This window comes from Rhinichthys klamathensis, unplaced genomic scaffold, assembly GCF_029890125.1.
Source record: "Rhinichthys klamathensis goyatoka isolate OS25496 unplaced genomic scaffold, OSU_Roscu_1.1 h1tg000040l_1, whole genome shotgun sequence".
NCBI lineage: Eukaryota > Metazoa > Chordata > Actinopteri > Cypriniformes > Leuciscidae > Rhinichthys > Rhinichthys klamathensis.
In genome coordinates, this window is record NW_026606587.1 from 13595242 (window position 1) to 13608215 (window position 12974).

Genomic DNA, 12974 nt, shown 5'->3' on the forward strand with positions numbered 1-12974 from the left:
CAGAACATTTTATGGTACATTTTCCAGAAACTTTCCATGGGAAGTTAAGCTGGGGAATTTTGGAAATATTCCAAGTCGGAAACTCAAAGGGAGAATATGAGAAGCAAAGGAAATTCATTTTTAATTTCCAACCAAACTGAATTTGCATTTAATCAACATAATTTTGGTTAAAACAACCAGATTTAGTTTCCTGTTTCCTCGATTAAGTTTCCTGTTATAGACCAATTTCGAGCCGACGTCACAGTTACGTCACGGCGCTAGCTGGAGGCAAAACAAAGGGAAGACTACAAACCAGCACAGATTCGGCTACATAATAGGAGCTTAAATTATTATTATTATTATTATTAAATGTCATCTTGTTGTGTTGTTGGGTGCAAGAATCGATGAAAAATGAATATGCTGTATCTGGAATTTTTATTTCTAGAAAATATTCACATCATTAAACTTGCACCGTAATGTCACTCTTTACATTGTCGTCTTCTCGGCACTGGCTCGGCAGAACTGTGGATCGCACACACAAGTCTTGTACGTGACCATTCAGCACATAGTTATAGGCATCTAAAGATTTATATGCCCTCAGTTTCTCTTTACGCTCGGTTTCTCTATCGGATAGGTGTAGAAGTCAGGCCACTCAACCGGAGGTAGCGCTAACGTTAATCCTGTCAGATCGTCCATCATTGAGTGAGCATGTACGGGTACGGGTCGGCCAATCTGGTTCCGTCCGTTAAAATTTACTTTTAAAAATAACAATCGCGGTCCTGGACACTGAGTGACCTTACACATTAAGATAAAATCTGATTTTCTCCCGTCATTGTTAAAAAACAAGCTAACAAAACTTGCAAACTAGCGTAAGTGAAGCGGCCAGAGGGATCGTTCTGCCTCCACCTAAGCTCCGCCCACATAAAACGTCGCCATGTTCACCAACTGAAAATTGGCTAACCAGCAATTTAGCAAATTTCCAGTTCCTATATATTCCAGTTAATTCCCATTGAAAGTTTCCAACTATGAATTTTGCAACCCTAATAGTGATGCTCACAGTAACTGGATGTTCCCTCAGTATCAGTATCACCCCTTCTGTGCATTAAAGAGGTTTTCATCCAGTATCTTGAACACTCATAGACATTATTTAGGTTAGACGCCAAACTAATTTGAATGCAGATGAACACAAGGCTGTGAGGGACAGGTTTACAGTCTTGACAATGGCACACACTGTATAAATGTCCTAATTTGTTTAACTTTTATAACTGTTTTATGGAGTTTTTCCCCCCAGAAAGATGTTTCATCAGCTGACCGATGAGTGTTGTTGAACTACAGCACAATCCAGTGAACACACACTGTAATTCTGTCCCTCAGCCTCGGTTTCCTTACTGTCCTAAACTGAACATGCCGCTACCCTGATTAAGATCTATTGTGTCCTTTGTTATGAAATACTACGATAACAGTTCAAGAACCAACTTCTAGAGCAAAAACGTGCAACTCTACCTTTGCTAGTTCTGGGGTTTTGAAATTGATGATCTTCCCAAACTCTTTGGCATGAAACACTGACTTCACTCTCTCCTGTGAAAAACAGAACAAGATAAGTGACGTTTCCATCATAACAAAATTAATCCTTTATTTAATTGCATCAAACATGTCAGGCTCTGATATTATCGGTTAATGCTTTTACTTTTAAAGTCCCCCTGTGGAGAAAATCCAGCTTTTAAAGTTGTTTAAGTGTCTATGTGGTGTTTTTAATATGCTTTAAGTCAAACCATGTGTAAATTCATAAGTCGACAGCATTGCTGAGTATTTTCTGCTTAAAACTGCAGTGAACCAAAGACAGTCTCAAAAACACGGTTTGAAATCGCTGGTGTTTCTGACGTCACAAACGACCTTGTAACCAATCAGATCAACGTGTGATCGTCAACCAGTGGATCTCTGAGCTGAGTGAGTGAGTGGAGGCGGGGCTCATTTGCATATTCATAGAACCGAGTATACTAAATGAGGCAAGGGTGTCGACTCGATATTTTAAGGCATGAATAAACGTTTATGTCATTTCGGTGATCAAAGGTGAGTTTTAAGGGATCAAATGATTGACTACAGGGGGACTTTAATGCTTTAACCCCGCCTACGTGGCCAAGCTGACATCATCAGAAAAGAAAAGCGCTTTCAGAAAGTGTTGAACTACTATGTAAGTGCACTTGTACTAAAAGTACTGAGTAATACAAGTTAACTACTAAACCATATCTCAGAGTAAGTCTATGTTTAGGGTTTGTTCCTTGTTATTATAGTAAGTGGATACTATAAAATAACATGCACAATAAGAGCAGCGACGATTATTAAGTAAATAAAGCATGTATGATGTACCTTTGCTTCTATCCGCAGTCTCCTGCCCTCCACGATCATGGGCGCTTTAGTGAACTCATCAAAGAGATACTGCCACTCGCACGTCAGCTGCCCAAACGTGCCCTTCGTCACGAAGAATATTCCTCTGCGAGAGGGAAACACACACAGACCGCATCAGGAGCTGGAGACGACACACACATTTATAATCATTCAGCTACATGGAGTTACATGCATTTCTACACTGTCGGAAGAAAATATGTGCTATGCTCTGGGTGGTTGATTATATTTGCTGAATTATTAATCGTAATCTCAAAATGACACATGATTTGGTACAATGTGGGGCAAGTTTATGCAATGTGGGGCAATGTTTAATATTTGGGGATGTGGAAAAGTTTTATATGCCTATTTTATATATTTGGGGATATGGAAAAGTTTTATATGCCTATTTTTAATATTTGGGAATATGGGAAAGTTTTATATGCATGTGTTTAATATTTGGGGATGTGGAAAAGTTTTATATGCCTATTTTATATATTTGGGGATATGGAAAAGTTTTATATGCCTATTTTTAATATTTGGGAATATGGGAAAGTTTTATATGCATGTGTTTAATATTTGGGGATATGGAAAAGTTGTATATGCCTATTTTTAATATTTGGGGATATGGAAAAGTTTTATATGCCTATTTTTTATATTTGGGGATATGGAAAAGTTTTATATGCCTATTTTTTATATTTGGGGATATGGAAAAGTTTTATATGCCTATTTTTAATATTTGGGGATATGGGAAAGTTTTATATGCCTATTTTTAATATTTGGGGATATGGAAAAGTTTTATATCCCTATTTTAAATATTTGGGGATATGGGAAAGTTTTATGTCTATTTTTAATCTTTGGGGATATGGAAAAGTTTTATATGCCTATTTTTAATATTTGGGGATATGGAAAAGTTGTTTATGCCTATTTTTAATATTTGGGGATATGGGAAAGTTTTATATGCCTATTTTTAATATTTGGGGATATGGAAAAGTTTTATATGCCTATTTTTAATATTTGGGGATATGGGAAAGTTTTATATGCCTATTTTTAATATTTGGGGATATGGAAAAGTTTTATATGCCTATTTTTAATATTTGGGGATATGGGAAAGTTTTATATGCCTATTTTTAATATTTGGGGATATGGAAAAGTTTTATATGCCTATTTTTAATATTTGGGGATATGGGAAAGTTTTATGTCTATTTTTAATATTTGGGGATATGGAAAAGTTTTATATGCCTATTTTTAACATTTCGGGATATGGAAAAGTTTTATATGACTATTTTTAATATTTATGGATATGGTAAAGTTTTATAATAATAATAATAATAATAATACATTTTATTTATATAGGCGCCTTTCTGGACACTCAAGGTCACCTCACAAAACATGATTAAACATTACAGCAATTAATATGAAAAGTTACAACTATAGTTACTTCATATAAAAACAGAGTACAAAAACAACTAGCAAAAATTGAGAAGGAACGATCACAAGGAATAAGCCAATTTAAAAAGATGTGTCTTAAGCTGAGTTTTAAAGATGGAAATATTTGGGGATATGGAAAAGTTGTATATGCCTATGTTTAATATTTGGGGATATGGAAAAGTTGTATATGCCTATGTTTAATATTTGGGGATATGGAAAGGTTTTATATGCCTATTTTTAATATTTGGTGATAAGGAAAAGGTTTATATGCCAATTTTTTAATATTTGGGGATATGGGAAAGTTTTATATGCCTATTTTTAATATTTGGGGATATGGGAAAGTTTTATATGCCTAGTTTTAATATTTGGGGATATGGGAAAGTTTTAAATGCCAGTGTTTAATATTTGGGGATATGGGAAAGTTTTATATGTCTATTTTTAATATTTGGGGATATGGAAAAGTTTGATATGCCTATTTTTAATATTTGGGGATATGGGAAAGTTTTATATGTCTATGTTTAATATTTGAGGATATGGAAAAGTTTGATATGCCTATTTTTAATATTTGGGGATATGGGAAAGTTTTATATGCCTATGTTTAATATTTGAGTTTTATATCCCTATGTTTAATATTTGGGGATGTGGGAAAGTTTTAAATGCCTGTGTTTAATATTTGGGGATATGGGAAAGTTTTATATGTCTATGTTTAATATTTGAGGATATGGAAAAGTTTGATATGCCTATTTTAAATATTTGGGGATATGGGAAAGTTTTATATGCCTATGTTTAATATTTGAGTTTTATATCCCTATGTTTAATATTTGGGGATATGGGAAAGTTTTATATGCCTGTGTTTAATATTTGGGGATATGGGAAAGTTTTATATGCCTGTGTTTAATATTTGGGGTTAGGTGTTAGGTGAGATTTCTGACCCTGAGTTTGAGCAATATAGTAAATGTTTGCTCAAAGAGATGAAAATTCTGTCATCATAAGACTTTAGTTAGTCTTCGAAACACAGATGAAAGCTGAGAGATTTCTGTCCTTCCACTGAAAGATCATAGAGGCGGATAAAAGGAATCCATACGAGTCGTGTGAAGAGACATGATTGCTTTATGATAAACAGATTCAACTGAATTTATTCATGTATAAACACATTCACAGAACGCATCACATGGTCATATGTCATATACATCGATCACGTCTCTCCAGAAGACTTGGATTAAACTGCTTGATTCATTGTATGACGCCTTTATGACTTTCTTGGATTTTCAAAGTTTTATTTACCTGACTTTTTTTTCTTTTTTTTTAAGATTAATGAAAATCTTACAGGTTTGGAACAATATTATGGTGAGTAAATTATGAACATTTTTTTCATTTTTAGGTGAACTAAACCTTTGAGCAACCAAAACGTTTTGTTGTGTAAAATAATTTCCACTGAAAACTCTGGTATGTTTAGATGCACTGATTTTCATCAATCTGAATGAATCCCATGCATCGAGGTACTGTGGATAATAGTTGGATTGCCTAAATTATTATTTAGGATATACACCACCCCTTGAAATATGATTTGGATTGAGCTCAGGCTGTTTACATGAAGGCTTTAGATAGTAAGGCTACATGCAAACACATCCATTGCTCAAAAAAGAAGTAGAGATCCACCAATACAAAATCATTACACCGATTATTCAGAATGACATTGCAGATGTCGATAGTTTGGCAAATATCTCGAGATTTGATTCAAATGTTCTCATGCTGTCGAACGCTAGCACTAAAGACAGCGAGATAACCGTCTTCAATTCAATAATGATTCATCTGTAAATATTTCACACGTCAACTTCAAATCTCTCCAAACTAAAGCTGTAATCCATGCAGAGAACCCTCGATTTTGGTACATTACTATAATATTACAGGTTAAAATTAATAACAGAGCCCAATCTATCATATATTCTATTATATTCAACATATTTCAGAAAACAATCACACTCAAATAAAAACTGAGTTTCAATTGCACAAAAGGAAGTTTTCATAAAAACTAATCTTCATGACAGATTTATTCAAACATACATAAATAATTAACAGCAATTAAGGGTTTAAATGGGTTTTAACTAACAAACTGTGAACACTGGATAACTTTTCTGAGGTAACTGTAACGTGAAGTGACTATACTGCTCACAAGCGGTTTTATTGGCATTTTTCCGTGATAGAAACACTGATTGAGTGATTACATGATGAGACATGATTTATTTTAGTAATATGCACTTTCAACATTCCCTCAGGTGTTTATTTGGGGCTATATCTTGTAGTAAAGTGGAAGAGACGACTCGCGCTGCTACAGCGATCTCTCACGCCACAGTACAGAGCGTTAAACTGCATTCAGGCAGAGTTAGAAAGCTGATGAGACTTCGTGGAAACCCTGGCTTTAACTACGAGAGATTCACAGGGTTACTGTAAATAAAACCTGCGTTAACGCCGCTAACTTTTTAAAAATGTTTTAAAGTGAGATTGTGTTTCTGTGATATTATTGCACACAGAATGAGTTGCAGAGAACAAATAAGTGACCGGTGACATGCTTAACAGTACTTGTGTATGTCTAAATGTGCTCTTGTGACATATAGCTCATGCAAAATCAGTTTTTTTTTTATAAATCCACCTACCTTTTAGTGATCATCAGGAAATCTGATTCGTTCACCTTAGCATGAGCAAAGTACCTGTACTTGGCAAACCGTCCATTTTCAATACTCTACAAACCAAATGGAGAAACCAATTAATATATATATATATATATATTTATATATAAAAAACACAATCCTGTGAATCATGTTCCGACATGTTCTGAAATATGGTGATGAGTGGATATAATGACAAGAACTGAAGAAAACAAAACCTCAACATCATCTACTCATGTACCAGTTTTAGGAACCCTAAAACCAATTTTTTTCTTTTTACCGTTCAATATGAGTGTCTGTGCACTTTCTCATTGCCTATGTGAACGTGTTCTGGATGCAAGAATGCAAAATTTCTAGAATTTCCCTAGTGAAAAGACTCTAATTCAATGCAAAACATAAGCAAAGGTTTAGTCACGATGTTTTCTAGAAGACTAAAGTCACAGTACACACCCCTGCTCCAGCGCAGAGTAGTACTTTGTGCAAAACAATTTTGCAATGCATAGTGGGATTGATGGGTGTGGAATGGGTTAATGATGGAAAAACGCACTTGGAAACAGACTTTATTCAGGAAAAATGACAGATGATGGTGTGGGACAAAACATCTGAAGGAATAAAACCAAGATTCCTAATCATAAAACAGCTATATTTACATCTACTTAAACATTGTATATTATTCAGATTCAGATGCAAATTACACAATCAAACTGAATATCTATAAAAAGCAATTAAAAGGACACAAAAGTGAGCGTATTGTCGTCGTCCTCATCAGTGTCAGTGCTACTCCACTGAGAGAGAGCCGTTCTGCTCTGTGAACATGACAAGAGAGGAGAGTGTGAACAACACCAGTACAGCCGGGCAAATACTCCACTAATACTGCTAGTAAAGTACAGCCGGGCAAATACTCCACTAATACTGCTAGTAAAGTACAGCCGGGCAAATACTCCACTAATACTGCTAGTAAAGTACAGCCGGGCAAATACTCCACTAATACTGCTAGTAAAGTACAGCTGGGCAAATACTCCACTAATACTACTAGTAAAGTACAGCCGGGCAAATACTCCACTAATACTGCTAGTAAAGTACAGCCGGGCAAATACTCCACTAATACTGCTAGTAAAGTACAGCCGGGCAAATACTCCACTAATACTGCTAGTAAAGTACAGCTGGGCAAATACTCCACTAATACTGCTAGTAAAGTACAGCTGGGCAAATACTCCACTAATACTACTAGTAAAGTACAGCCGGGCAAATACTCCACTAATACTGCTAGTAAAGTACAGCCGGGCAAATACTCCACTAATACTGCTAGTAAAGTACAGCTGGGCAAATACTCCACTAATACTACTAGTAAAGTACAGCCGGGCAAATACTCCACTAATACTACTAGTAAAGTACAGCCGGGCAAATACTCCACTAATACTGCTAGTAAAGTACAGCCGGGCAAATACTACACTAATACTACTAGTAAAGTACAGCCGGGCAAATACTCCACTAATACTACTAGTAAAGTACAGCCGGGCAAATACTCCACTAATACTACTAGTAAAGTACAGCGGGGCAAATACTTCACTAATACTACTAGTAAAGTACAGCCGGGCAAATACTACACTAATACTACTAGTAAAGTACAGCGGGGCAAATACTCCACTAATACTACTAGTAAAGTACAGCCGGGCAAATACTCCACTAATACTGCTAGTAAAGTACAGCCGGGCAAATACTCCACTAATACTACTAGTAAAGTACAGCCAGGCAAATACTCCACTAATACTACTAGTAAAATACAGCCGGGCAAATACTCCACTAATACTGCTAGTAAAGTACAGCCGGGCAAATACTCCACTAATACTGCTAGTAAAGTACAGCCGGGCAAATACTCCACTAATACTACTAGTAAAGTACAGCCGGGAAAATACTCCACTAATACTGCTAGTAAAATACAGCCGGGCAAATACTCCACTAATACTGCTAGTAAAGTACAGCCGGGCAAATACTCCACTAATACTACTACTAAAATACAGCCGGGCAAATACTCCACTAATACTACTAGTAAAGTACAGCCGGGCAAATACTCCACTAATACTACTAGTAAAGTACAGCCGGGCAAATACTCCACTAATACTACTAGTAAAGTACAGCCCGGCAAATACTCCACTAATACTACTAGTAAAGTACAGCGGGGCTGAAGGCGCACCGGGGTAAACGCTACATTTGACTTTATTCTCTTTTAATCCACTAGACGGCACAAAAATTCAGCTCAGCACTTTTCATAATAACCGCTTTTGATGCAAGTGGAAATTTGTCTGATCGCGGACAGTAACGCAAAGTTGATTCTGCGCTAATTTGATCTAATACCTAATGTTTTTTAAAAATGTTGTAGATTTATGTAGCAAATGAGAATCGATCAAATTGATATCTATATTTTGAGACAAAGGTCTTGTTAATGATTTTCAGTTTTGTTCAAGGTCAATAAAGCAATAGTTATTCAATGATGGAAGAATATGTAAAAGTATGATATTTGGGGTAAAATGCGCCGCTGCTGTTGGGGCGAAAGACACAATAATAAACATGATAATACATATCTGTCTGACTTTTCCATTTGTTGACATGACATGGTTAGATTCAGATGGTAAATATCATATTAAGTCGAGTGTCCATCTTAGAAATAATCCCCATATTTATAATGAAACCATCATATTAAAAAATATGATATTAATCATATTATATAATGAAATATGATGTAATGTTACCACTGTAAAACTATATTATGGGATCTCATTCAATGCTTTCAGAATCTCTGTAATTTTAAAATGAACATTTTAATGACAGTATATTTATTGAACAAAAATGTATCATTTTATTTATCAAAATAAACCAAAAATAGTGCATACTTTGCTAAAGTGATTTAACTTAGACATTATTAAAAACACATTACTTGTATTTTGTATCAATACTGTGTGCCTTTTGCTGGTTTTACCCAGTGAGTCTGTGGCACCTCATACATTTACAGGTGAAACTCGAAAAATTAGAATATCGTGCAAAACTTCATTTATTTCAGTAATTCAACTTAAAAGGTGAAACTAATATATATTATATAGACTCATTACATGCAAAGTGAGATATTTCAAGCCTTTATTTGTTATAATTGTGATGATTATGGCTTACAGCTTATGAAAACCTTTTCACAATATTCTAATTTTGAATTTGGGGTTTTCATAAGCTGTAAGCCATAATCATCACAATTATAACAAATAAAGGCTTGAAATATCTCACTTTGCATGTAATGAGTCTATATAATATATTAGTTTCACCTTTTAAGTTCAATTACTGAACTTTTGCACGATATTCTAATTTTTCGAGTTTCACCTGTATAAGACTTTTAAACAAAATTAACCACTTTTATGAAGTATTTTCACACAAAATCGGTTGTTCCATCAATGTTCAATAAAAACACATACATTTTTTCTGCAATCATACACTCTAGGAGCAGTGAAAAGCACATGTTTGCCTTTAGCCCTGTTGCACACTACATCTAACACTACCGAGGCTAATCTCTGCAACTCTCACAAGCTACACAACACATCACAACTGGACAAAGATGAAACTATCAAGAGTGCACGTGTCGACCGGCACGCAGCACGCTATCAAGTGGAGTATACCTTCAAAGGTAGCATATGTGTAAAAAAAAAACCAAGTATACTTTTGGCTTTAAGGGAACAGCAAGGATTCAGAGTAAAAGCAAATGCTCATCTGGATCTGCAACAAATGTCAATAAAGTTTTCATCAAGGATCTGACATCCATAAAGTAGCTTAAACACAAAGTTTTACACATCTGTGTGTAATGTAACTACATCTGATGGTTAAATTACAAACCCTTTGGTCCGTGTTACGGTGTTAGTGTTTTTGCTTCCTGTTGTGTTTTGGATGCTGGGCGATAATTCTTCTTCACTAGTTTAAACTGCAAGATTGCCTTGGTCAACCAGCTTCACCAGAAAGACTGGTCTGTTGACAAGCTTCACTGGTCCACAATCTAGACTAACATGAAACCAGCCTGGACAAGCATGACAACTCATGTTGGTCAAAGCTGGTTGTTTAATGACAGCGGTGGGTGTTCAAGATAATGGCAAAGTATTTTAGAGCAAGAAACAACTGCAAATAAACCAGAAATCATGTTATTGTGTATATATATGTTATGTATATACGTATCTGGGTTGCTGACATGGATATATCACCAAGATGTTGTTTAAATAAATAAATATTAAAAATGTACACTACTGTTCAAAAGTGACAGTAGAGACATTTTTCAAATGTTACGAAAAGATTTATTTTCAAACTTCGTTTTAAACTTTAAACGAAAAAACGTATCAGTTTCCACAAGAAAACTGTTTTCAACATTGATAATAATCATACGCTTGAGCATCAAATCATCATATTATAGTGATTTCTGAAGGATCATGTGACACTGAAGACTGGAGTAATGATGCTGAAAATTCAGCTTTGATCACAGGAATAAATTAAATTTAAAATTCATTCAAATAGAAAACAGTTATTTAAAATTGTAATAATATTTTTACACTGTATTTTTAATCCCATAAATGAAGCCTTGGTGAGCAGAAGAGACCCAAACGACTCCAATATTTTGCTTTATAGTTTATATATCTCTCAGATATTTACCATTTTTGTAGTTAATTTAAATAGTGCTGTTGTTTAAATATTTTAGTAGAAGTACAAAAGAACAAATCTTGCAATACGTAATTATTTTATTCTATTATTTGTTGTTTTAAATTGTATACTCTCTTCTGAACATGTCAACTGCCCATTTCTTTGCCCTATTATCGTGTGTTCTGAACACGTTTATAAATGCAGTGCCAGTATCTTGAGCCCAGGAGTGTGAAGGCAGAAGTGTTCAGGTCACCTGGAGCATCTGACTGCCGATTCCCTCTCTCTCCTTATACGGCCGGATGACCCCGTCCTCGTGGATGAAGCGAGGAGGACGCAAACTCTCCACATCCTGAGACGTCTCTGCGGCTCTGAATGAGAAAACACATCACAATCACAGAAGACTTTCCCCGACAATGCATTAGGGCTGGGCAAAAATATATATATTTTTTAAATGTGGTCGATTCAAAATTGATTCTCAAACGCCACGAATCGATTTTTCCCATATTTATTTCTTTATCTATTACCCAAAAGCCAGTATTAGTTTTCCTCCACTGTTCATTGGCTTGCAGCCTCCATGTTACAGCTTATGCTGAGAGATTTTATGTTTGTTTTGGATCCATCATGCCTTGTTACCACTGTGCAGGCTGGTGGTGGTGGTGTAATGGTGTGGGGGATGTTTTCTTGTCACACTTTAGGCCCCTTAGTGCCAATTGGGCATCGTTTAAATGCCACAGCCTACCTGAGCATTGTTTCTGACCATGTCCATCCCTTTATGGCCACCATGTACCCATCCTCTGATGGCTACTTCCACCATGTCACAAAGCTCTAATCATTTCAAATTGGTTTCTTGAACATGACAATGAGTTCACTGTACTAAAATGCCCCCACAGTCACCAGATCTCAACCCAATAGAGCATCTTTGGGATGTGGTGGAACGGGAGCTTCGTGCCCTGGATGTGCATCCCACAAATCTCCATCAACTGCAAGATGCTATCCTATCAATATGGGCCAACATTTCTAAAGAATGCTTTCAGCACCTTGTTGAATCAACGCCACGTAGAATTAAGGCAGTTCTGAAGGCGAAAGGGGGTCAAACACAGTATTAGTGTGGTGTTCCTAATAATCCTTTAGGTGAGTGTAGAGTTGGGTTCTGTTTTAATGTACCCAAGTGCACCTAAAATAAAGAGTGTTTAATATACAGGTTTGTAGCTCTTAATTTCTTTTTATTAATTAACCACTTGTAAACTTATGTTCACTTTTCTTTTTTTTATAAATATAGGAATTGTATTAAATCTGCATTCATTGAGTCGAATCGACAATCAAAATCAAATTTAGAATCGAAATCGAAAATCGAATTGTAACATCTGAATCGATACCCAGCCCTACAATGCACCTGTATACACAGGTGTGTGTATGTATACACAGACATATTGAGCACCTTTTGATGCCTTGAAAGGTGCTGCTGGCCATGTCAATGATGCCCCCTGTTGGTCTGGTCAGAGCTCCAACCAAGCCTTTGCCCACACCCTTAAAGAAACCCGCCGCTCCTTCCTTTTGTGCTCCTACAGGAACACACACACACACACACACTCATGACATGCCTGTCAAACTGGACACACAGGTAAGATGAGTGTTGACACTGAAATACTGCTAACACAAACGCTGGTCTGTAACTTTACCTTTTATTGGTTTAGTCACGATGCCAGTGATGCCGCTTACAAAACCCTGTGTGATAGAGATCATATTTACAGACAGACTCCAAATAAATGACAGCAGTTGTAGGCTGTCAATCAATTACATTTTTATTTAATCAAATTATTAACATGATATGCTGATCAATTAACTCACATTAAT

General features: G+C 35.8%; 1 protein-coding gene across 2 annotated transcripts in view; it reads right to left on the reverse strand.

The window, feature by feature from the left end:
* Nucleotides 1-12974, reverse strand: part of vps13a (vacuolar protein sorting 13 homolog A) — a 122052-nt gene that overhangs the window by 2432 nt on the left and 106646 nt on the right. For both annotated transcript variants that reach the window (XM_056246900.1, XM_056246901.1), the window contains 6 exons: nt 12800-12845; nt 12559-12682; nt 11374-11488; nt 6447-6532; nt 2347-2470; nt 1483-1557 (listed from right to left, as the gene is read on the reverse strand). In XM_056246900.1, the coding sequence (XP_056102875.1) occupies nt 1483-1557; nt 2347-2470; nt 6447-6532; nt 11374-11488; nt 12559-12682; nt 12800-12845 (570 nt within the window). The remainder of the gene's footprint in view (nt 1-1482; nt 1558-2346; nt 2471-6446; nt 6533-11373; nt 11489-12558; nt 12683-12799; nt 12846-12974) is intronic.